General features: G+C 48.6%; 1 protein-coding gene, 1 long non-coding RNA gene and 2 pseudogenes across 3 annotated transcripts in view; 2 read left to right on the top strand and 2 right to left on the bottom strand.

Moving 5' to 3' along the window:
• The window catches only part of LOC136157725 (zinc finger protein 420-like), a 79,351-nt gene that overhangs the window by 18,913 nt on the left and 35,563 nt on the right, over nucleotides 1–24,875 (top strand). Inside the window, exons 5-7 of the mRNA XM_065919517.1 lie at nucleotides 1,717–1,808; nucleotides 2,725–2,851; nucleotides 3,256–4,147. Coding sequence (XP_065775589.1) covers nucleotides 1,717–1,808; nucleotides 2,725–2,851; nucleotides 3,256–4,147 — 1,111 coding nt within the window. The remainder of the gene's footprint in view (nucleotides 1–1,716; nucleotides 1,809–2,724; nucleotides 2,852–3,255; nucleotides 4,148–24,875) is intronic.
• Nucleotides 12,626–13,148, bottom strand: LOC136161875 (EKC/KEOPS complex subunit TPRKB pseudogene; annotated as a pseudogene).
• LOC136161876 (activated RNA polymerase II transcriptional coactivator p15 pseudogene) lies at nucleotides 15,695–16,311 on the top strand (annotated as a pseudogene).
• LOC136161879 (uncharacterized) lies at nucleotides 18,129–24,123 on the bottom strand. 2 transcript variants are annotated; one of them, XR_010661786.1, is made up of 3 exons: nucleotides 23,716–24,123; nucleotides 21,711–21,800; nucleotides 18,129–18,899 (listed from the first exon to the last, which is right to left on the bottom strand). It is a non-coding gene; the product is annotated as an uncharacterized lncRNA (long non-coding RNA). The 2 variants fall into 2 exon arrangements; XR_010661785.1 differs by lacking the exon at nucleotides 18,129–18,899 and adding an exon at nucleotides 19,737–19,922 and having other exon boundaries at nucleotides 23,716–24,122.

The following is a 24,875-nucleotide window of genomic DNA, read 5'->3' on the forward strand; positions in this document are numbered from 1 at the left end:
CACTTTCTATGTCCATGATGGGTACTCAAAAGATGCTTCTTGAGTGAGTGAATGATTGACTGATTGACTTTGATGCTTGAGGAGGAGGGAGGGAATCTGAGCCTGGAGAGTGGCATCCAGAGAACAGAGCTTCCTGGAGAAGCAGATGTGGGCAGAGAGCGGGGCTGGCAGCCGCAGGAGTGGTCTCTTCATGTGCACCGAGTCTGGGGTGCTGTGGTCAGCAGGCTGAGGGTCCCAAAGGTACCCACACTGGAGCCCCTTGAACCTCACATGGCGAAAGGGACAAGGGACTTCACATGTGTGATAAAGTTAAGGATCTAGAGATAGACAGGTTAACCTGGATTATTTGGAAGGACCCAAGGTCATTTGCAAGGATCCTTATGAAGACAGGCAGGAGGGTCACAGTCAGAGTAGGAGATGTGACAGCTGAAGCAGCGGTGCTATAAGGGAAGTGTCATGAGCAGCGAGCCTCCGGGAACTGGAAGGAGCAAGGAATACATTCTCCCTAAGCCTCCACAAGGAATACAACCCTGGGAGCACTTTGATTTTAGCCCCTTGAGTTTGTGTAAAACTTCTGATCTCCATAGCTGTAACACAGCAAATTCGTGTTATTTTGAGCCACCATCATGGCGGCTTGTTACAGCAGGGAACTCATATAGGTGCCAGGAAGACGGTTGTCAGGCTCATGAGATGAAAGTCAGCGAGTCCATGTCACACCACGGCGGAGCACGAAACCAACTAGTATTACAGAAGACGATGGGATCGGCTTTCCAAGGAGCCCTGTATTTTTGGTCAGCATGTCTGTTGAACTTCTTGGCTGTGGCCGCTATGAACCCTTGCACAGAGTGGCCCAAGGGAGAAATACAATTTATTGAAAATGTCCAGAGTGATTCAGGTTCAGGCATGGCTAGACCCAGCGGTTCCAAATGTCTTCAGGGCTTGTCCTCTGCTATATCATACCTCTGGTAGCTTCACTCAAATGCACACTGTTTTCATGTAGGGGCTCCCAGCATGGGATTTCTCTTTGCTATTTGTTCCAGCAATTGCCTCTTTGGCTCTCATCGGCTAGGTGGGGGGCCGGGGTTTGTCCCTGATCCAGTCATTTTGGCCAGGAGGACGCGACAGCTTGGCGGGCCAGCCTGGGTCATATTGTGTGTCCCCTTGATGGTGGCGGGGCAGTGGGGGGAGGGGAGCGCATCATCATTATAGAAGCCCAAGGACCGTGTGGGGACACATGGGGACAGTCACATCAAAGCATCACAAAGCTGGGCAGAGCTGTTTTCTAAGGTGGAAGAAACTTGGTAAAATTTGCATCAAGATGTGTTTGAGGGAATGAGTCTGGTCCTGGCAGCCAGAGGAAGTCCCACCCTCCATGGGGATGGTGAAGGAAGGGAGGGAGGAAGGGAGGGAGAGAGGACTCGGAGGCCAGCAGTGGGTCTCTGTGTTTGAGGAGAAGGTGTGAAGCCAGCTGCTGAGGTGGTGTGGCGGTGACACGGCTGCCTCAGTGGAGGCCTGGCTCCAGAACAGTCCTTGGAGAGGCAGGGAGAGGGGCCGGCAGGAGGGACGCCGGTGCCATGGTCACATACGTGGGGTTCGGGCACAGGTCAGAGGGGGCACTGATGGGATGAGCTGGGGGTGTGTGCCGGCCCCAGGCATCCCAGAGCCAGAGGTGGGCTGCCCTTGCCCTGCTAACCCTGTGCTGACGTCTCTTCTCAGCGCTGCCCACCCAGGGCCCCCCCGGCACTCTCCCTCCCGTGGCTCAGCAGGAGAATGACACGGCCACCCGGCCCGCAAAGGCACTGCCTGAGGTGAGTGGGGAGTGCCGCGCTTTGCTTCTCTGGTCCTGACTTCCCCGGCAGGCCTGCCATCCAGCGTCCATAATGTCACTGGAGACCATGATGGGGCACAGTGACCCGGAGTCAGAAAATCTGGACAGAAGAGGAAGAAGGGCCAAGTGAGAGGCAGGGAGCCTTGAGCCCTGGCATGCAGATGACAGCTGGATCTCAGTTAAAACAAAAGAGCCTTCATTTTCTAGAAACACAGAGTTGGGTGTTTGTGACTAAAACAAAGCTTGGTATTTGCTTCAAAATAACCAGAGCCAGGGTGTAGACAAAACAGGACTGGTCCTGTCTTACTGACTGTTGAGACTCAGAAAGTGGCCAGTGATGGTGTGTGTATGGCCTTGGTCAGGGCTGACACCTGGCTTGAGCACAGAAGTGGTCTCGTGTAATGAGTGGTCTGAGGCAGGCTTCAGGCATGGCTGTATTCAGGTGCTCCAGCCTCTTGCTTCTCAAGCAGGTTCTGCCCCTTGTAGGCAGAGTGCTTCCCACACATAGGGACGTAGTGTCTGGGAGTAAGTGGATGACCTCTTACTCCCAGAGTCCTGGTCAGCATCCTGAAAGGACTGATCATACTGCAGCTGGTCTGCCGCCCCACCCCGAGGCAACCCGAGGGGTAGTTCCCTGTGGGAGGTCTTGGGGAAACAGAAAGCAGTTTGTGGCACTTGTATTCCTTGTGAAGGAACTCCAACCTGGGCCCCAGCCTCAGGTTTCGTCAGAACACACTCGCTGGACCTCTTACGGGCCCCAGGGAGTGTTTCCCAGTAAACCTCCAAAGCTGGGGGACAGCAGCACGGCGAGCTCTGCTGGAATGCCCCTCCCAGTCTCTCTTCTGTACCTACCAAGGACGTGACCTTCCTGCTGAGACACGTGTGTGACGTTGCAGGACCCGGTGACCTTCCTGGACGTGGCCGTGGACTTCAGCACGGAGGAGTGGGGGCTGCTGGACCCGATGCAGCGGACCGAGTACCACGACGTGATGCTGGAGACCTTTGGACACCTGGTGTCTGTGGGTAAGGCCGCGCCACCGTCCCGGGACTGGGATGTCCCAGAGGCTCTAATTCCAGGCTTATATCTCCTCTGGGCCCAGCGCAAGGCCTACGTGTGCCCTCAAGCGTGCCTTGCAGCCTCCAGGCCTTTAGCTGACGCTGTAGACCTAGAGGGGCAGGCAAGGTGTGAACAGAGGCAGCTTCGGGTCCAGTGAAGACTGATTTGCTGTCCAGACCCCAAGGGAATACGAGAACCCAGGCGCTCAGGCTTCTGCCGAGCTCTGCTGTTCAGTGCTTCGGTCTCCCCCCCCAGCCTGCGGGGCTGCGCTTGGGGCGGGAGGCAGCTTCTGGATATCTGATTATGTCCTACTGTCAACCCGTTTCAGCATTTTCTCTCCACGCGGTCCACAAGTCTGGGTTTCTTTCAGGGTGGCAGACGACCCTGGACAGCAAGCAGTTAACGCCACAGCCCGGCCCTCCCGAGGAGGGGCCCGCCTGCCCCCTGAAGGAGGAGGAGGGGTCGGCGGATGACGCCCGGCCCTCCACCCCCGGAGAGGCCCTGCAGGCCGGGGCCCCCGGGGTCTGGGACGCAGCGCTGAAACCGGTGACGCTCACTTCGGAGAAAACCCTACCCCCGCAGCCGTCCGGGGACAGCTCCCCACCCCAGGCAAACCCAGGCCCCGACCGCGGCCGCGTGTCCCTGCAGAAGGCTGTCCCTAGAAAGCGCTTGCGCAAGCGCGACCCCCGGCTCCAAAAGGGGCCCCGCGGCGCGTGCGTAAAGCTCCCCGCGAAGCGCGGCGGCGCGGGGAAGGCTGCGAAGCGCGGCGGCGACGCGGGCCGCGGGCCCTGCGCCCCGGGCGCCGCGCAGATCACCTTCACGCGGGTTCACAAGGGGAGCCAGGTGTGCCGGTGCAGCGAGTGCGGGAAGACGTTCCGGAACCCCAGGTACTTCTCGGTGCACAAGAAGATCCACACGGGCGAGAAGCCCTACGCGTGCCGGGCCTGCGGGAAGGCCTTCGTGCAGAGCTCCTCGCTCCGGCAGCACCAGAGGGTTCACACCGGGGAGAGGCCCTTCGCCTGTCACGAGTGCGGGCGGACTTTCAACGACCGCTCGGCCATCTCGCAGCATCTGCGGACGCACACCGGGGCCAAGCCCTACCCGTGCCCGCACTGCGGCAAGGCCTTCCGCCAGAGCTCGCATCTCATCCGGCACCAGAGGACCCACACCGGCGAGCGCCCCTACGCGTGCAGCAAGTGCGGGAAGGCCTTCACGCAGAGCTCGCACCTGATAGGGCACCAGAAAACCCACAGCGGGCTGCGGTGCAGGAAGTGATGGCCCGCCCCCTGGCCCCCCAGCCCTCTGAGGCGGCGTCGCCGCTGCAGCAGTGTCGCCTGAGGAAGCCTGGTTGGGATTCGGGTATGAGTAAAAAGTCTCTGGCGATGAAATTCCCAAGACCAAAGGACGACCCGGGACACCGCCCTGCACTTAAGAAAAGCAGTGGGGAGTTAATGCTGATGAATACATCGCTCGCTCCCAGGTGCTTGCTCAGTTGATTTGCTGTTCTAATTTGTTTGTTCATTGGTTGTTAAAAGTGATACTCGTGAAACCTGAAAGTGCTTATAATGTAACTTTAAAAAAAGGATACCAAGAAGTCTGCACTGATATTTGTGGTAAAGTATTTATGTATATGGAGAAGGGTTGAAAGAGAACATACATAAATAAACTTTATATTTCTGTAGTAGGGTCTCTGTGTTTTTTTTCCACCTATTTAATTAACCATCTTTTCACTAATGACGTATTTAAAAGAAGCAATGTTGAAACAAAAGGATGGGCCCTGGTGGACGCGGGAATTTGTCCCGGAGTGCATAAGGGGAGTGTGTGGGGAGGCAGGTGAAGGAAATGCTCTGGGAGCATGATCAGCAGGTAGGAGGGCGGGTGTTGCACTAACCTCCTTCAGATGAATGAGCATCTGTCAGGGTTCTATGAGCAGCCTGGATGGTGAACTAGAGGATGATCAACCAAGGGAATGGTGGATGATGCCACCAGGAGGGCCAGCAGTGCCCTAGTCTCATGGCAGGAGCCTCTGTACTCACCACTCTGTCCCTAAAGGAAACATGAAAGTAATAAAGGTTCAGTTAGGAAAAATTTCAGGCTGTGGGTAACTTCATGTCATAAGTTGACTGCTTCAGAAGGCCAGAGACACCTCATCCCTGGTGTGAATGTAAGAGTTCACACTTAACATAGGATAAAGTGATGCAGGATTTATTACATTGTGTCAGCTGAAGGCTGGAGAAAATGGAGAAGGGTCCCATTCACAAGCTAAGATCTGGCTTTCTTCTGCCTCATATCCACAGATCACAGAACATAGAAACAATCACCATTACAGCTGTTCTTTTGGAGCTGGAATTTAATGAATGCCAACCATCTGGACAACCAAGAGAGCGCCCATGTGGCTTCAGTATCTTCTTGGTGTGCACAATAATCTTCCAGGTTCCCAGTCTTCTTCCTATTTGTGGGGACAGAAACTGTTAGCAGCAGAGCCAAGAGATCTGCATATATTTAGTTATTTGCTCAACAAGCAGGCCTTGAATGCCTACAGAAAAGAATTCAAAGGCCACGTGAGAATCCTCTTCCAGCCCCTAGGGGCTTAGATTGTAATTGGAAAACTATGGCCAATGGAAAATAGGAAAAGGTAAAGCTGAAACATAAAGGATTAAAGCAATTTTTCAGGGCTCTAATGTTATGCCCGATGTCCGAATCCCCGAGCGGGAAGAAAAAAAGGCTTCCAAGACAATGCAACTCGCAAAAAAGGGAAGTTTATTACTGACTCGAGCCAGGGCCTTCTGCCTCACCCATCACAGTGGTGCAGGGTCAGAAAAAGCCCCGAGCCCAAGCTGTTAGCAAATTTATAAGATATGCATAAGCAATTAGTAGCTGGCTTAAGCGGATTGGTTACATGTTTGCAAAGCAATTCTATTGGTACAGACTTTCGCGGGCTTTTTCAAACCTGGGCTTTCGCGGGCTTTTCAGCTCTCCCTTTGTCTCTTACTGGGCGCATATTGATTGGCTGGCTCCAGGTTACCTGATGGGGGTAGGGAATCTTACCATTTCGGGGGAAGCTAAAACTTAATCCAGGCTGCCTGTCATGGTATTAACCCTGGCAGCCTCACATTCCCCTCTGTCTTCTTGTTTCTGTGGAAGGCCCAATCATGGGTCATTTATCTGTGGGGGCAGTTGAATATTGAGATGTGAGTAACATTAGGTGGACAGACAGGCAGTGTTTTTTCCTAACAACTCTCCCTTGAGAGAGACTTCATACTCAAGATGCTTTTTGGGAATTGGGGCGGAGGTCTCTTTCTTCTGTAACTTCTTCCTGCTGTGCCTGGGCGTAGGCCTGCCTGGCAGAGCAGAAGTCTCTCTATACCTGACCTAAGTTGGGGTGTCTTATATCTGAAACCAGCTTTTATTTTTGTAATAACAGCAACTTAGTTTGAAACTGTTGGCGCCTCTCAGAGATAAAATAGACAGTTGCCAAACAGGAGACCTAACAGGATGGTCATCACTGGTCTCTAGAAACAGGAGGCAACATTTGGGGTGATTTGCTGGTGGTCAAGCAACAGAGCTGTGTTCCAGGAATCTTGTGTTTAGTCTGAAGTTACCATCTTTTACCTGGGTAGGGGCTCCAGTTCTGTAGAAGAACTCAAAAGACATTGTTATGCATGTTTTTTGAGTCAGAACCAGGACCCGTCTCAAGGCTGTACCACCATTTGATTGTTTTTTTTCTGTTTCTGTAATTTTTTTTTTTTTTCCTGATTAGCAATTGTTTGAATCTATGCTTTAGAACTCAGGGAAGGTCAAGGAGGCTGAATAAAGCCTATATTTTACAGTACAGCAGGTCTGTACTCCAGAGTCACCAGCCCACAGAGTCTTGCTCAGCTTTAATTTAGGGAACAGGGTAACTATGACTGTGATAATCTCTTGTCAAAATGGGGCATAGGATTGCCTCAACCTGGAGAAGAGACACTGAACTGGAAGTATTCCTGAGTTCCAAGTCTCAGATCTGAGCCTTGCATGATCAAAATCTCAATCCCCTGGTCTGCCATTTTGTTGTAACATACCCAGTTAGTAGTAGCTAGAGGAGGGATAACTGGAGTTTTAATAGACAAAATAAACCTCTTTTTTTAGAAGAATAGGCCTGAAACCCAGTCTGGACCCGGCACTTCAGGGAGACCTGTAGCCAGGTGGCCAGTTGCCCAGCCTTATAAGAAGTAAGGTAGAAGTTACTAGCTTCCAGCAGACATTGTTTTGAGAATGGTGGCATCCAAGCCCGACACGACTCAGAAAACTCAAGTGTCCAGCAATACAATGTCTAATCTGAAACTACACCCATAGTAACACCTGGTTATTTCTCAGGATGTCTGAACCATAGCTGAGTACTCTATTTTGACTTTTAATTGTAAAATTTTCTTTAATAGCCAAAGCAGATGGCACCATTAATGATGTCAGTGTTTCTCTAAGTACGAGAAGATGCAAGAATTGGGACTCACAAAATCTCCTGAAAAGATCTAACTATCTGAAGGCCTGTTCTGCCAGTTTTTTTTTCTAGAGCACGGAGTGCCTCATTCTTGATCTTCACCCTGAACTCCCTTCAGGGCCGTTAAAAGTCAGCAGCTGCAGTGGCCATGATCCAATCTCTGTAGATGTAGATGGCAAGTGTCAATCTTCAGTTGGCAGAGCCCCTTTTTGTTCATAAACTTGACCATGATTTTGAGGGGGGCATTTCAAGGCCATTTTATCCCACGGTGCTGAGAATGTCCATTCTCAGGTTTGGCAAAGATTTTGTTGACAGGCCACTCAACGTGCTGTTACTGGACTAGGCCATAAAACAGTATCCAAAATTCTCTGGACCACCTGTCTTACTAGCCTCTTGGTCCAGGAAAACATTCCCTCTTGTTGCTTTTTCTCATATCCAGAGTTACACTGCCATCATCATTGATCTCATAGGGAACTATATATTATTTTATCAGAGGCCTCAGTCATACATTTGGCACTGTAAGAAATAGCAATTTTGTAAAACAGGTGAAATACAAAGAACATAGCCAGCAGTACTAGTAAAGTCACAAGTAAGACTTAAGAGCTTTCATTAGATGTAGCCCAGTATATATCCCAGGTCGTCTGACTTAGTCTATTCTGTACGAATCTTTATCTTTCAGGGAAATTATACATTGGCACTACCATCTATAAGGCACATAGCTCAGTTTTTTACTGTTACTAGACTGATTATCTTTAGCATGATATAATTGTTTTTAACACAGAGGAGACTTTAAACCTCTTATAATTGTGGGAGACTTTTTTTGTTGTTGTTGTTGAAACTTTTTTGTTGTTCTGATTGAGCTTGAGGAATAGAAAAAGGCTCAAATTTATGGCCAGAGTCAGAGTAGGCATTATTAATTGGCCCAGTGAGGGGATCTAAATTTTTTCAGGGCCAACCAGTTAGAGTCTTGTAGTGGAGAAATTTACCAAGGTAACCCAGAACTAGATACAGGTAATTGGCCACAAACCCAACAATTGGATTGATTTCTAAAACCAGCATAGAATCAGGCCTCTGCTAGAAAAGCATTTGATTTATATGCAAAGGTCTAACAAGTCAAGAAAACATTATAAATGATCATACAAAGCAGATCCAGCATCTTGGGCAAGCTGTCTACCTCTGATGTTGCTGTCTTCTCATCCTGGTGTAGTTTCTTTTGTTTGAGCATCATTTTAAGGTGAGATCCGGTCAGCTGTCTTCTCTATAGACTAATCCAGTGTAGGAGCCTTTGAAAGTGGGAATTAATCTAAGAGTTAATTTCTCTTCAGTTTTATTGTGCATGAGCTAGTTAAGAGTACCTGATAAAAAGTCTTTCCATCCAGGTTGGAGACAGTCTCTTAAATTATGTCTTTTTCCAGTCCTGGTTGCAGGTCACGAGGCATCTGATCTTCATCCAAAGATAGATTACTGAGATAAGCTTTAGAAACAAACTTTTACATTAATATCACATAACAGCAAAGAACTATCTGAGAAATGAGTCTTACTACATGCAGACTTCTATCAACAAACTGGGATTTCACATTTATGTACCTGTTAGTGAGATAACCTTCTTAGCTCATTTGTTAAACTTACTGGAAACCTAAGAGACCAAATTATTTTTATAACTAGTTTGAGAGGAAGGTTTTTTTTTTATTTCCGGAAAACACACGATTTAAACCTGTAATTTTTAGATAGAAACCATAAAAGTTATAAGCATATTTGCTGGTTCATTTAGTCCTTTGTTAACTTTTGTGAAGTCATCAGGTTTTTCATTAGAATACCAAGACGTATCAGAATGTTAAGAACTCCATATACTTTTTAGGATATCTGTATTATAAATTTTTCATACATTATAACATGAGCAGATTTATTACTCATTTGATAATCTTTTTCATGTAATTTAACCAACTAAATAAACAGTTTAATATCCCTCTTTGGGGTGTTTCAGGGGCCCACTGAAACACCCCAAAGTTAGCTAGATGTCAAAGGAACTTCAAAAGAATTCAATTTAGGAAGTTTTATCGAAAAGATCCATTAAAAGCTTTAGAACATTTGGTCAGATTTAGTCAATGTTGATGGGTGTACCATTTAGCTTGTTGATATGTCACAGTGGGTGTAAACACCAAGGCTCAGGGTCTAGTGAAAGTCAGCTCAGCCACTTGGACCTAGTTGGTTCTAAGCAGTTTTCTTACAACCAGGTCATTTTTAACAAAATCGACTTATCTAACTAATTGTAATTCAATTTTAGAAAATCTTGATCATGCATAACTCTTTTTACTATTTTTTCATACTTTACTGAAAGCACACTTCTTGCTTTCTTTTAGCAATCAAGAGCTAACTTTTATATTAGCATTTTATAGATTGGTGAGCATAAATACCAGTGATAATTTTTAAAACTCTTGCTTTTTTTAAAAACATTTTAGGATGGCATGGAACATTATTCATTTATAGTCCCAAATCTCTTTCGTTTTTCTGTAAAAGGAAATTAGTGTTTAGTAGTAAATGTCTTAAAATCTTATTTCATTTGGAAATGACCTAATTATTTAGACACACACACATATAAACCTGGCAGTCCTCATCAGACACTCCCTTAAATACAAGAATGCAGTCTCTCAGAAAACCTTCTATAGAGACACAAAACTTCAGATGTCTTCAAAGATTTTAAAAGGAGGAAGGGAAGCCAGGTTGAAAGAAGAAGGAGGAGGAGGCGGGAGAGGGGGCAAAAGGGGTGGACTTACAGACGTCTCCTGCCACCTGCAGACACCCAGGCGTTACAGGAATTTTCCTGGGCTTCCAGAAAAGGGAGACCAGAGACAATGCCGGCACACACACAAACACGGAGAGCCGAAGACAAACACACAGACAGACAGACGTCGGCCGACAACACAGCGCTGGGTTTTCGGGCCGCCTGAATTTTCTTGCCTCCCGGTAGCCGATTTACTTTACCGAATGGCGTCCGCTGTTCACCAGACTCGGGGTCGGGAGAGGAACTTTCTTCCCCGCGGAGTCGGCTGCCTCCCAGCGCGTCCGCTGGCCTTGGCCTTACGCCGGCTAGTCCCCCTTTATAGAAAGCTTTCCTTCTGCGCCAGATACGTACCCTCCTGCTCCCCAGCAGGGCCTTGAATTTACTCTGGTCCTTCCTGAGCAGCGGTGTTATTATTTATCCTTCCCCTTTGTCCTGTAAGCGTTTTCTTCTCCCGGTCAAGGCATCCCGGACGAGCCCCCAAATGTTATGCCCGATGTCCGAATCCCCGAGCGGGAAGAAAAAAAGGCTTCTAAGACAATGCAACTCGCAAAAAAGGGAAGTTTATTACTGACTCGAGCCAGGGCCTTCTGCCTCACCCATCACAGTGGTGCAGGGTCAGAAAAAGCCCTGAGCCCAAGCTGTTAGCAAATTTATAAGATATGCATAAGCAATTAGTAGCTGGCTTAAACGGATTGGTTACATGTTTGCAAAGCAATTCTATTGGTACAGACTTTCGCGGGCTTTCTCAAACCTGGGCTTTCGCGGGCTTTTCAGCTCTCCCTTTGTCTCTTACTGGGCGCATATTGATTGGCTGGCTCCAGGTTACCTGATGGGGGTAGGGAATCTTACCATTTCGGGGGAAGCTAAAACTTAATCCAGGCTGCCTGTCATGGTATTAACCCTGGCAGCCTCACATCTAATAACAGTCAAATAAGGACTTTGGCATATGAGAGTGGAGCTTTTTCAGAGTAGGGAACGAGCTAATGGATGACCAATTCCTCAGGATCTTCGTCCACCAAGTTATATGGTCTTCCTTCTTTTCCTAGTTCTTCATTCACAATTGCCACTTCCAGCATTGTTCATGATATTTGTGTATGTCAAGACCTACTGGAGGTTAGTGTCAAGTTTGAAACAATCCCTCAAGGGACACGTTAAAAATTGGAGGTATGTGTTTATGTCTAGAATTAGAATGATAGGACTTAACTCATACTGGAGAGTATGACAATATTAGTGTGGTAAATCTATTAAGCAGAGTTCTCATCTGGTTGCATATTAAAGAACTCATACCTAAGAAAAACTGCATAATGTGATCAATGGTGGGAAGTCTTCCACCTGGTGCTCCCACCTGTTGACGTTACATAATTTGTACCTCAGAGAGGCTCCATGAATGCCATGAATGTGGGAGGCTTTCTGCTGGAGTTCTAATTAGGCATCAGAAAACTCATACTGATAAGAAAAACTGTTCTGTTGCAATCAATATGGGAAGTCTTTCAATCATTTCCTTTATTTCCTTTATTTTAATGTCTATCGAATAATGGAGAGAAGTCTTAATGAGTACAGTTAATATAAGAAATCTTTCCTTCAGAACTCTGATGTAATTTCACATCAAAGAACTCACACTGCCTTTCTCTTCAATGTGAAAGTGTAATCAGTTGGGAAATGCTTCAGTTGGAGTTCTCACTTTGTAATGTCACTTCAGAGAACTCACACTGGAGAAAAACTTCGTAAATGTCATGGGAAAAGTATTCCCAATGGAACTCTCACCTTATTGGACATCAAAGAATCCATATTGGAGACAATCTCTGTAAATGTAACCAATGTGGGAAATCTTTAGATGGAGATTTTTATCTCATTGTGAATCAGAAAATTCATTTATAGGAGGAAAAACCACATGAACGTAATGTGAAAAAGCCTTCAGCAGACCATCTGACTTATGGAACACCAAAGAATTCATAGTGAAAAAAACTTTATGCATATAATCAGTGAAGAAATGCTTTCAAGTGGTGCTCTTCCCTTGTTGCATATCAGAGAACTCATCCTTGAAGGAAACTATTAAGTAACAGTTTTTAGTGTAATGACATATGGCCAATCTCTGCACCTCTGCTTTTGTAGGACTCCTTAAAAGACAATCCTACTAAAGGTGATCAACTAGACAGTATTCTTAATAGCACTGAGGCCTAGATTTGAGAAGGAACAAGGACAATAAAATAGGCACTGATGTGGGGAAATGTTTCCTTAGATGATTAAAGATTCTGTTGATGAAAATGTAGTATCAGTGTTTTTTACTTATAGTATCAATGTTCTTTTTTACTGAAATATTTTACCATTTGGGGATATCTAATCTGTTTTATATGGATTCTGTAGTTTCTAATGTTTACGCAAATTCTGTAATTATATGAAGTGAAAAATACATTATGTATATGATCATGCTGTCATAGTTTTTTTTATAAAAGCTGAAAATTTTTTAATTTTTCTGTCATTTCACAAAACATCTTTTGTTGACATTCTACAGATTATGCCATCCAATAATGTTCCAATACTTTCTTCTTGTGAAGATAGTTTATATATCTTTTTTACTTCTATAATATTTGTCATTTCGGGGAGATTTTTCAGAGGAACCTGATGACCTTCTACCTGAGATATTAGGTATTCTTGATTTGTTTTTTACCCTCTTCAATATAAGCAATCAAAACTGAAGTATCATTTGCTGAGATACCAAATTTTTTCAAGGCCTCTGAAATATTGTTATTTGGGGGAAGATTGAAAAAACTTCAGTAGATAGAGTTCTTGTCTTCACTTTCCCCAGTTTGTAGAGGTGAACTGCTTTGTTTGCGGCCACAATTATCTGAAATGGATCAACAATCACTGTAGGGTTTATTAATGAGCCATCAATGGCACTTTCCATGGCCTTTTTTTCTCAAGTCCGCAGCATTTTTTACATCTTTAAGTAACAGAAGTGTCACCCTGTATTCAGGAAATAGGTCCGCTGATGTGTTAACTGCATTTCATAGATAAGCAGGATGCTACGTCGCGTCCCCATCCGTCTCGTAAGGTATCTGTCATAATGTTTAAAAAAAGTGTTTGCACATGGACGAGAATAAAAGTGGAATGGGTAAATAGTTTGTTGGTCCCATTTAAAAATATTTAAATGCTCCTATGATACTTAACAAATTTTAAAAAAAACAGAACAAAATTAGAATCATGTGGACTATCTCCTTCTTTGTCTGAGGTTATCAGGAAGAAGCAGGATAAAGAACTGAGAGGCTACGTGTACCTGGCGTCTGGGAAGTAAAAAGTGTGTGACAGCCACACCTCCTATCATTCTTAGGTTCCAGGGATTTACCATTAAGAGTACCCAGTAGTTCCTCTGGAGGGGACTTGAAATCCATTGAAGAATCTCATCACAGAAGTGAAAGTTCCAGATAAGAGACCAGACAAGAGATTCAGGCAAGGCTTTATTGGGATTTGTGCTGCAGCTCAGGGGAGGAAAGACAAGTAACAGCTTCCTTTGCTGGCTTCCTGAGGAGGAGACAGCTGTGGCGAGAGAGCAGGAGTGTATCCAGGAGTCGGGCTGGAGGGGTCGCTTTGGTGGTCTGCCCACCCCCTGGGTGGCGCTCTGTACAGGGTGCCTGCCAGCACCCTGCTTCTGCTCAGGTTTTGGTCTTTTTGCATCTCATCATTGATAATGTGCCCCAACTGTGTATGCACACAGCTAGCTTTAGTCCCTTTTAGCCTCTTAGTTTTTTGTTGTTGGAGGAGACCACTTGTCCAGGTGCAGGCACTGCAGCAAAGGATCCCAGGGTTCAGGTCACAGCCTGTCTCAGGAGGGAACAGCTTCAACCCTTGCCCATCTCCTGAGTGTATCTCACCTGAGTGTCTGACATGAAACAAGCTTGGGATCCATTCCACGAGCTGGCTATGGTTTTCCTGGTGGTCAGTGTTTGCTGTTTTCACTTAATGAAAGAAAATCTGTATTTTAGGGAGGAACAAGAAAAAGTTAAACCAAAAATTGTCCGCACCTCCTCTCCCTCCCTAATGTGCAGTGTGCATCTATATTAGACATTAACCAGAGCTCTTCAGAGATGGGAGTGTTTGCTTGACCATTCTTCTGACACCAGCAATGTAACTTCTTAAAGAGAATGGCATTTGTCCCCACCTCTGTAGTGGGTCCAAAAGCTCCTTCCCTATTGGATCCTACTGTTTGCTGAAATCAAACCCTCAGCAACAAGAAGCCCTCTGCCAGGTTCATTTGGCACTACTCCAAGGTGCACTGTAGGTGTTAAGTTGGCGTGAGGTGCCCACTTTCAAACTGCTTAAATAGGACACCTAGCAAAGAAGTTATTTCCAGGAGCACAAGAGTAGAGGCTTCTTTCACTGCTGCTGTTTCCAGGAATACAGGGCTAGGTCTCAGCGTGGGCATTCTCACAGGCAGCCCTGTTGACATCTTAACAGAAGTGTATCAACAGGGCCACACTGGTGATGAAACAGAATTAGAGATTGTACTTAGAGGTTAATTAACATTTACACACACAGGATGCAGCAACAGGTGGCTGACACGTCTCCTTACCTCTGAGAGGTGATCCTCTGATAAAGCAGGTTATCAAGTGGCAGAGAATATCCCTGCTGCCTTTTCAGTGGGAACAGCCAAAGGCAGGAGTTCCTTTCATGACACCAAGAGAAAGAAAAGCTAAAGACTGACAAAATGGGAAAGAGATGACAGCAGTGTTCTGCATGGGAGGGGTACCCCCTGGAGTTGCATGAGGCGCTGCCCAACAGAGCAATGATTGTTCCTGGAATTACGAGCACACCCAAGCCTGCAGGGTCCGGTTGGTAGGAGAGCTGGTAGGAGAGCAGTGTTCCATCTGCTCCTGGGTGGGGTGCTGGGTTTCTGCCTACAAGCTCCACTCATCCATGTGAGGCAGAGTGGTTCCTGCCAACACTCAGCTTTTACACCCCAACTTTGAGGGTGCCCCTGGCAACGAGAAAGTTGATCTTCCAGAGGAGAGGAGACATGGCCAAGACCAAACCAGGAGTGGAGGGGATCTCGGGTTTCCAAGTCAGTCTGATCTAGAACTGGCATATATTTGGGGGTGGGGGGCGGGAAGCTCTGCAGCAAGATGACCTGGGTTCAAAATCTTGGGCTTTGCTTCTTACCAGCTTTGCCACTCAAGTTAATTACTTAACCTCTTTGTGCCTCGGTTTCAAGCGGAAGTTAATATAGGGTTGCTAAGAGGAGTACTGAATCAATACACGCGTGCTTTACCAGGCTGGTAGTCGGCAAACTTAAGCTATTACTATTCTTATTACTATTATTACTAGCTCCTTTTTCAACACCTGTCAGTTTATAAGGGCTAAATAATAAACGAGAGAAAAGCCAGAAACACCCTGAAGATGAAAGGTAATGTGGGAGGGCCAACTCTACTAGCTAGTAAACCATATTATGAAGCATCTATAATTTTAAAGTTGTGGTACTGGCATGTGAGTAGACAGACCAATTCAACAGAAAAGAAAATTCAGAAATAGCTGCAGCGGCCCGGTCCCTTAGGTGGAATGCCTAAGTCAAAGGAACTTGTTTCTTCAAGCTCTTCTGGTAGCGATTCTGACAGTGAAGTTGACAAAAAGCTAAAGAGGAAAAAGCAAGTTGCTCCAGAAAAACCAGTAAAGAAGCAAAATACTGGTGAAACTTCCAGAGCACTGTCATCCTCCAAGCAGAGCAGCAGCAGCAGAGATGGTAACATGTTTCAGATTGGGAAAATGAGGTATGTTAGTGTTCGGGTCTTTAAAGGGAAAAAGTCTTAATTGATATTAGAGAATATTGGATGGATCCAGAAGGTGAAATGAAACCAGGAAGAAAAGGTATATCTTTAAATCCTGAACAATGGAGCCAGCTGAAGGAACAGATTTCTGACATTGATGATGCAGTAAGAAAACTGTAAAATCAGAGCCATATAAAACCTGTACTGTTCTAGTTGTTTTAATCTGTCTTTTTACATTGGCTTTTGTTTTCTAAACATTGTTTTCCAAGCTGTTGTATATTTGGATTGTAGAACAATTTGTAAGATGAATACTTTTTAAAAAATGTGCATTATTAAAAATGTCCTGAGTGAAGCTAATTGTCAGTTTTATTAAGGAGGATTGCTTTTGTGTCCACCACCTACTGTAAAATAAAATCAAGTAATACAATCTTAAAAAAAAAAAAAAGAAAGAAAACTCAGAAATAGATTCAATTGCATGTGTTTAGTGATAAAAGGGGCACCTCAATGAGGAAAAAGTAGACTTTAGCTAAACTACTTAGTATACCATATACAGGTATACTTAGTATACCTGCAAAAGAGAAAATGAAATCCTCACACTTCATACTAGGATGAATTGAGTGGATTAAATATTTAAATGTAAAATATGACATACAAGCACTAGGAGAAACATGGGTGAATTTCCCCAAAACTTGAGAATATTTACTACCCATGAATCAAAATCCAAAAACAGTAAAGGAAAATACTGATAACTTTGATAGTGTAAAAATAAATGTTTCTATTTATTGGGGAAGAAAACCAATTGTTGTTGGGTAAGAAAAACCCCACAACACTGTTAACATGAACAGATTACAAACTGTCAAAAATTGCAATTTGCAAAGTTATTATTACCAGTAAGGAACTTTCAAAGCTAAAGATCAACAAGCCTACTGAAAATGGCTACAATATGAACCGTTCACAAAACAAAAAAATGCTTCTTAAATATATTAAAAATGCTCATAACTAGGGAAATTCTCATTTATTAGAGGAATGCAAATTATAACACTTTTTACCTATCAGATTGGTAAAGATTAAAAACTATGATGCCATATCCAGCTGATGAGACTGAGGAACAGGCCCTCCCAAACACTGTTCAGTTCAGTTCAGCTGCTCAGTTGTGTCCGACTCTGCGACCTCATGGACTGCAGTATGCCGGGCCTCCCTGTCCATCACCAACTCCCAGAGCCTACTCAAACTCCTGTCCATTGAGTCGGTGATGTCATTCAACCATCTCATCCTCTGTCGCCCCCTTCTCTTCCCGCTTTCAATCTTTCCTGGCATCAGGGTCTTTTCCACCAATGAGTCAGTTCTTTGCATCAGGTGGCCAAAGTACTGGAGTTTCAGCTTCAGCATCAGTCCTTCCAATGAATATCCGGACTGATTTCCTTTAGGATGGACTGGTTGGATCTCTTTGTAGTTCAAGGGACTCTCAAGAGTCTTCTCCAACAGCGCAGTTCAAAAGCATCAATTCTTCTGCGGTCAGCTTTCTTTATAGTCCAACTCTCACATCCGTACATGACTACTGGAAAAACCAAAGCTTTGACTAGATGGACGTTTGTTGGCAAAGTAATGTCTCTGCTTTTTAATCTGCTGTCTAGGTTGGTCATAACTTTTCTCCCAAGGAGCAAGTGCCTTTTAATTTCACAGCTGCAGTCACCATCTGCAGTGATTTGGTGGGATGTAAACAGGTGTAACCCCAAAGGACAAGAATTAGGCAAAATTAAAAACACACTTAGCTTTGACCCAATATCCCACTTCCAGAGATCTATTCCAAATTTACACTGGCAAAAATGCAAGATGAGGTAGGCAGAGGACTATCCATCGCAGCACTCTGTGAAACGCTCAGTACAGCCTCTATGTCATCAGCAGCGGGCTGGGGGAAGGCACTGCAGTCCTGACCCACAATGACGCCCTGGCAGCTGCCTGAGAACGATCTCCCCCCGAACGGTTAGGTGGAAAACGATGAAGGGTGTCAGCACTGGGTACGGTAGTTGTTAGAAAACGCCGCGGGAAGAAAGAGCCGCCTCTAAGGACCGTGGTAAAAGGCCTTCATTGGGCGGGCGCTCTCGGGCAGATCTCCCGGGGAGGGGCGGGTGAGCGAGGAGACAAAGGGAGTCTGCGAGGAAGGAGGGGTGGGGAGAGGTTTTATAGCTCGGGCCGGCGCCCAGGCCAGGTCCTTCCATGTAAGGAAGAAAGCGCGGGCTACAGCGGGCGGTGGGTGTCCAAGGGCTCTGTGTCGGCTCCTGATCGGACCAGGCTGCAGGGGGTCGGTCCCCGGAAGTTTAGCCAGCCTCCGGAACTTGTCTGCGGCACTTTTCCCGGGGCATGCCTCAACATACCCGACCTTTCATCCCGGCCTTTTTGCTATAGGACAACGGACGCCGGTTCTCTCTGGCTTCTTCCTGCTGAACGGGGGCGGCGAGGGGTAGGGTGTGGCCGGGATGGCAGGGAGCGTCTGCCGCTAATTTTGTCACGGAGTGTTTGTTGGAAGCCCTTGGTACTGCTGTCGCAACACCATCAGCTGGACCGTGTTGAGCCGTTGTTTGATAAAGGCCAAGAGCCTGATTTCCCGGGGCCAGAGGCTGAGTTGGCCCTTTGTCGTCTGTCGGTTGTGGCAGGACCCGGTCTGTGTGTTCTCTCAGCAAGGATAGTAAGAGGGAGAAGAGGGGGAGGTACCCCGCGAGTGGGGGAGCCTCTCTCTCTGGGAGGTGAGTCTGGAGGTAGGGCCTGCCGTAGAGCAGTTCAAAAGGGGTCAAACCTGTTTTGGAATGTGGTGTGGTGCGAATGCGAGTGAGCGCCAGAGGGAGGAGGTCGACCCAAGACAGCCACAGTTCTGAGGCGAGCTTGGTCAGGTGCGTCTTGATGATGCCGTTCACCCGCTCTACCTTGCCTGACGATTGGGGCCGACAGGGGATGTGGAGATGCCAGCCGATGCCCAGGGCCGTAGCCACCTGCTGGGAGATCTGTGAGATGAATGCAGGCCCATTGTCAGACTGGAGAGAGTTTGGCAACCCAAATCTGGGAATGAGATGGGTCGTCAAGACCTCTGCCACCGCCGCTGCCGTCTCTCGGGCGGCGGGGAAGGTCTCGACCCATCCTGAAAAGGTGTCTACTAAGACCAGCAGACAGCGGTAGGTTCGATGTCTGGGCATGTGGGTGAAGTCTATCTGCCAGTCCTGCCCGGGCATATGTCCCCTTAGTTGGTGAGTCTCTTGTGGGGGTCGGAGTCCTCCTTGAGGAGAGGTGGAAGCCCATGTTAGGCAGGAGCGGTGGACAGCATATATGGTCTGTCTGAGATGTAGGGGAGAAAAGACAGGGCTGAGAAAGGAAAAGAGAGCCCTTGGTCCGATGTGGAGGGTATTGTGGATTTGGGATATTATGGCCTTAGCCTGGCGCTCAGGAAGCGCCGGTTTATTATGGAGTAATATCCATCCCGACGGGTGCCTCTGAGCCCCTTCCTGTGCCAGCAAGGCTCTGGCTTCTTTGCTGGAATAATCTGGGTTGAGGGTGGATCTCAAAGTCAGCAAGGGCTCAGGGCTTGTTGTAAGGTGATTTGTCGAGCCACTTGGTCTGCCATATTATTACCCAGAGCGACAGTGTCTTGAGTATTTCGGTGTCCCTTGCAGTGTATGATAGCGACCTCTTTGGGCAGGGATAAGGCATCTAACTGTCGAGTAATGTGGGGGGGGCATTATAGATGGGGGATCTTTTAGTGGTCAGGAAGCCCCGCTCTTTCCAGATTGCCGTGTGAGAATGGGCAATCAAGAAGGCATATTTGGAGTCTGTGTAAATATTGACCCTTTTTCCTTTTGCTAGGTGTAAGGCTCTAGTTAGGGCTGTTAGTTCAGCCTTCTGAGAGGTCGTCCCGGCTGGCAAGGGCTGAGCCTCCAGGACTTTTCGGGTGGTTACCACAGCATAAGCCGCCGTTCGGTTCCCGTCGGGATGTCGCTTTGAGCTCCCATCGACGAACAAAGTTAGCTCTGGATCTGATAGAGGTTCGGAAAACAGGTTGTGAGGTGGTTGCATAAGGGACTCAAGGACCTCTGGGCATGAGTGGGCTGGGGGTTTTGAGGAAAGGGGGAGGGAGGGCAACGAGGAAAGCGGGTTTAATTGTGGAGAACGACCCATGGAAACTTGCAGATTGTCTAAAAATACCAGGTGAAACTGCTGGAGCCTGGATTCGCTGAGGTCAGAGAGAAACCTAGAGGCTAGAAGATCGCCAAGGCGATGAGGTGAGAAGATGGTCAGGGGCTGACCATGAATCAGCTTTTTAGCATCAGCGTACAATGCTGTCGCTGCTCTAGTGCCCGCAGGCAGGGGAACCATCCCCTGGCTGTGGGGTCAAGTTGTTTGGATATGTGAGCAATAGGCAGCAGTTCGGGGCCAATCAGCTGCACCAAGGCTCCAAAGGCTATCCCTCCCTTTTCATCAGTGTATAAATGGTGGGGATAGTTGGGACTGGGAAGAAAGAGAGGGGGTGCAGCCAACAGGGTTGAGCGTAAAGCATGGAAGGCCTGAGCCACTTCGGTGGGGGAAGACAGCGGTCCCGTGGGAGTCTCTTTAGCGGCGGCATATAGGGGTTTGGCCAGGGTGGCGTAATTTGGGACCCAGTGTCGGAAGAATCTCGTCAGTCTTAAGAAGGACAATATCTGGTCTCCGTTGGCCGGAGGGCAGAGGGACCTGAGGAGGCTACACCGATCTGCTGTCAGGGCCTTAGTGGTAGGGGTGATTTGGAGGCCTAGATAGACAACAGAAGTCTGAGTCAGTTGAGCTTTGGATTGTGAGGCTCTGTAGCCCTGGTAACCGAGGAAATTAAGAAGAGTCGCAGAATGTCGTTAGGAGGTCTCTTTTGAGGGGCTGCAGAGGAGCAAGTCATCTACATATTGGAGGAGGGTGCTAGGACGGAGCGAGCATCTGGCCAGGTCCCGGGACAGAGCCTCCCTGAAGTAATGGGGACTGTCTCTGAACCCCTGAGGGAGTACGGTCCATGTGAGTTGTGTGGTCAACTGGGTGTCGGGGTCAGTCCAGGTGAAAGCAAAGAGGAATTGGCACTCGGGGTGGAGTGGGATGGTAAAAAAAGGCATTTTTGAGGTCAATAATGGTGAAATGAGAGGTTTTGGGAGGTATGGAAGAAAGGAGGGTGTAGGGGTTGGGGACAAGTGGATGGGCAGGGACCACTGCCGCATTGATCAGGCGGAGATCCTGCACTAGCCGGTAGTCTCCTGAAGCCTTTCGAACAGGGAGGATGGGCGTGTTACAGGGGGAGGTCGTGGGGATCAGGAGACCCTGTCCCATGAGGCGGTCGATGATGGGCTTTAGCCCCCTGAGGTTACGGGTAGACAGAGGAAACTGGGGCCGGGCTGGGAAACAGGTGGGGTCCCTTAGCCGGATGAGGACTGGAGGGTGGTGCCGAGCCACCACTGGGACTCGGGTGTCCCAGACCTCAGGATTAACAGAAGAGGTTGGAGGGTCAACAAGTAGCATCAGGAAGGCCCCTGACGTGGGAGCCGATTCTGGAGTTAGGTGAAGAGTGGCCTTTAGCTTAGCGAGAATATTTCTTTCCAAGAGAGGAGTAGGGCAGGAGGGGATGGCCAAAAAGGAGTGGGTAAATACGCAGGAATTTAATTGACAGGATAGCGGTTGGGTTTGGAGCGGACACGAGGGTTGGCCGTCAATGCCCATAACCGAAACCTGGGAAGGACGTAAAGTGCCCCAGAAAGAGGGAAGGACCGAATAGGTAGCCCCCGTATCAACTAGAAAGTTGATAGACTTACCTGCTACCTGGAGCGTTACCCTGGGCTCGGCTTGGGTTATCGGGGTTTCCGAGTCTGGGCGGCATCAGTCATCGTCGAAGCTCAGCAGCTCTAAGGCCGGAGGAGGGCAGGAGGTCTCCCTGGGGCGCTCTGGTCTCCGGCCACTAGAGGTCGGGGCCCGAGAGGCCTGGGGACAGTCACTAGCCCAGTGTCCTCGCTGTTTGCACAACGGGCACAGCTTGGAAGGAGGCTGCGGATTGGGGCACATCTTGGCCCAGTGTCCTTCTTGGCCGCACTTGAAGCAGGCCCCCAGGGGGGGGGTTTCGGGGCCCTGAGCCCGCTGCCGGCCACAGGGCCGCTACCAAGGCCTGGGTTTGCTGGTTTAGGAGGCTCTCTTGAAATTCGACCTTTTGCTTGAGCCTTGCCTTTTGGCTGGTCTCAGCAGTTTTTTTTTTTTTTAACGGGCGTTGTAAACCTTAAAGGCCATTTTTACCAGGTCTCAAATAGGGGTCTGAGGGCCGTCCTCGGCCTTGGCCAGCTTTTTTTGGATGTCAGGTGCGGATTGGGAGATAAAACGATTGGCCAAGGTAGCTGCCCCAATGGGGGACTCAGGGGACAGTCTGGTGTATTGAACAAGGGCCTCAGTCAGCCGATTAAGAAACATGGCTGGGTTTTTGTCAGGCCCCTGAGTCACCTCATCTAGTTTGAGGAGGTTTATAACCTTATGAGAGGATGTTTTTATCTCATCGAGGATGCATTTTATCATATAGCATACCCCGCAGCTGGCCGCCACCCCCTTCCTGGTAGTTTTAATCAGGGTCGGTGTCAGGAACTGCCTGAGCTCCCGGGGGATGCTCGGGGGAGGGGCTGGCACAGCGCCGCTGATCTGATCGGCCTGAACCCTGGCTGCCGTCCAAATGGCCTGCCTCTCTTCGGGGGTAGTGGTAGACCCCAGGATGACATATATGTCCTGCCATGTTAAGGCGTAGGCGCGGGTCACACTAGTAAACTGCTTAATGTACTGAGTGGGGTTGGAGGAAAAGGATCCCAGTTTGGCCTCAATCTGTGCTAAGTCCTGGAGAGAGAAGGGGACGTGGACCTGGGCCAGGCCGTCGGCTCCGGCTACTAGTCGCAGAGGGAGTAGCGGGACTGGAGAGGGGGGAGGGGAGGCTCCTGGAGGGTTGCTATGGAGCGAGTGTGGGGGCTAACCGGAGGGAGTGACGGGAGAAAGGGGAGGGTACAAGATAGGGTTAAGGGCCAGAGGGTCTGGGGCCTGCGGTGGAGCCTCGGGGGCGGGACCAGGAGCAAAAGAGGCCAGAGTAGGGTTAGAGGGGAAGGTGGCAGGAGGGGCCAGAGTGGAGGGGGAGGGGGTAGGAACCGGAGAGGAGGGGGTGGGACGAGAGCGCAACACCCAAAAGGCCTGAACACAGGGGACCTCAGACCATTTTCCCGTTCTCCGGCAGTAATTATCTAAATCACGGAGGACATCAAAGTCTAATGTCCCTGTGGCTGGCCATTATGAGCCATTATTTGGGGAATACTGAGGCCAGGCCTGTGAACACAGAAAAGTAAGCTGCTTGGGGCGGATATCTCCCTTTGGTCTTAGAGTCCGCAGGTTAGCCGGCAGGCACTCTAAGGGGGTGGAGTATAGGGGATCCGGTTTGGAGGCTGTCGATCCCATGGCGACCACGAGGCGTGGAGGCAACCCCTGCTGTCCGAACGTCTTCGGACGAGTCAAGGGGAGCTGGAGGTCCGTCTAGTCTCAGGGAACGTCTTCCTCACGACCGCAGGGACCCGGAAAGGCCGAAGCCGGAGGTCTACTCAGTCGTTTAGGACGTCTCCCTCACGAACTGGTGACCGGAGAAGGCAGAAGCCGGAGGCCGAAGCCGGAGGTCTACTCAGCCGCTGGGGAGTCTCCACACCAGCTGGTGACAGGGAGGGCCCAGTAAGTGCGCACCCGTTACGAGGCCGAGGCCCTAGGAGGTGGTCGCCAGGGAGGGCAGGCCCCAAAGCCGAAGGGACTTACTCCGTATCCTGCCGTCCGGGGGGTTGGTCTGTCGCCTGGGTCCGAGGCTTCCGCGGCGGTGGAGCTCGAGGGGGCCTCAACGGCGAGTGCCGGGGGGGCCCTCACCTCGGGCCCCACGTTTGGGGCGCCAGATGTTAGAAAACGCCGCGGGAAGAAAGAGCCACCTCTAAGGACCGTGGTAAAAGGCCTTTATTGGGCGGGCGCTCTCGGGCAGATCTCCCGGGGAGGGGCGGGTGAGCGAGGAGACAAAGGGAGTCTGCGAGGAAGGAGAGGTGGGGAGAGGTTTTTATAGCCTGGGCCGGCGCCCAGGCCAGGTCCTTCTATATAAGGAAGAAAGCGCGGGCTACAGCGGGCGGTGGGTGTCCAAGGGCTCTGTGTTGGTTCCTGATCGGACCAGGCTGTAGGGGGGGTCGGTCCCCGGAAGTTTAGCCAGCCTCCGGAACTTGTCTGCGGCACTTTTTCCCGGGGCATGCCTCAACATACCCGACCTTTCAGTAGTGAAGCTTGTACCCAAGGAAGAGTGTGGGATACACTTACAGAATGTATTGCTTATACTTTTTAAACGGAAGGATAATCCAAAACTTATAATTACCAATGGGAGAGGACAGGGATATAGGGATGAGCAGCCAAAGAGACTAGGCTTCTCTTAGGACACTTTTGTGTCTGTAGTTTTCATGTTGGAACCATGAAAGTACTTTGCATAATTATAAATTAGTTAAGTTTTAAGTGATGTCTAAATTCTGAAAGTATTCAGTGAAGAGCTTATCACAGATAACCTCTCCCGCCACAAGGCCGGCCTAGGAAGGTTTTCTGTGGTCTCTCCCACCTTGAAGAGCCAGGGCGGGATAGCAGGTCTGTGGTCTCAGTCCCACAAGGCAGTGAGCCTGAATATGCACACAACGGTCAGGCCACAGAAACAAAACTCTCTGACCCACAATCTCTGTAGCAACAGGTCCAAAACAGTCGGGACTTGCTCACTAACTGCCAGCTTCCCTATTTTCTGGCCCTGTCCCACTCAGGACCGACTGGAGAAAGCCAAACGAGCTTCCCTAAGCAACCACATAGGATGAGGCACTGCTAGTTAGCCGCCCTCCAACTTTCACACTCCACACTCAGAACACACCCGAGGCCCTACCCTCTCCTTGGCCGGCCTTTGAGCC

Source organism: Muntiacus reevesi, chromosome 2 (assembly GCF_963930625.1).
Source record: "Muntiacus reevesi chromosome 2, mMunRee1.1, whole genome shotgun sequence".
Classification (NCBI taxonomy): domain Eukaryota; kingdom Metazoa; phylum Chordata; class Mammalia; order Artiodactyla; family Cervidae; genus Muntiacus; species Muntiacus reevesi.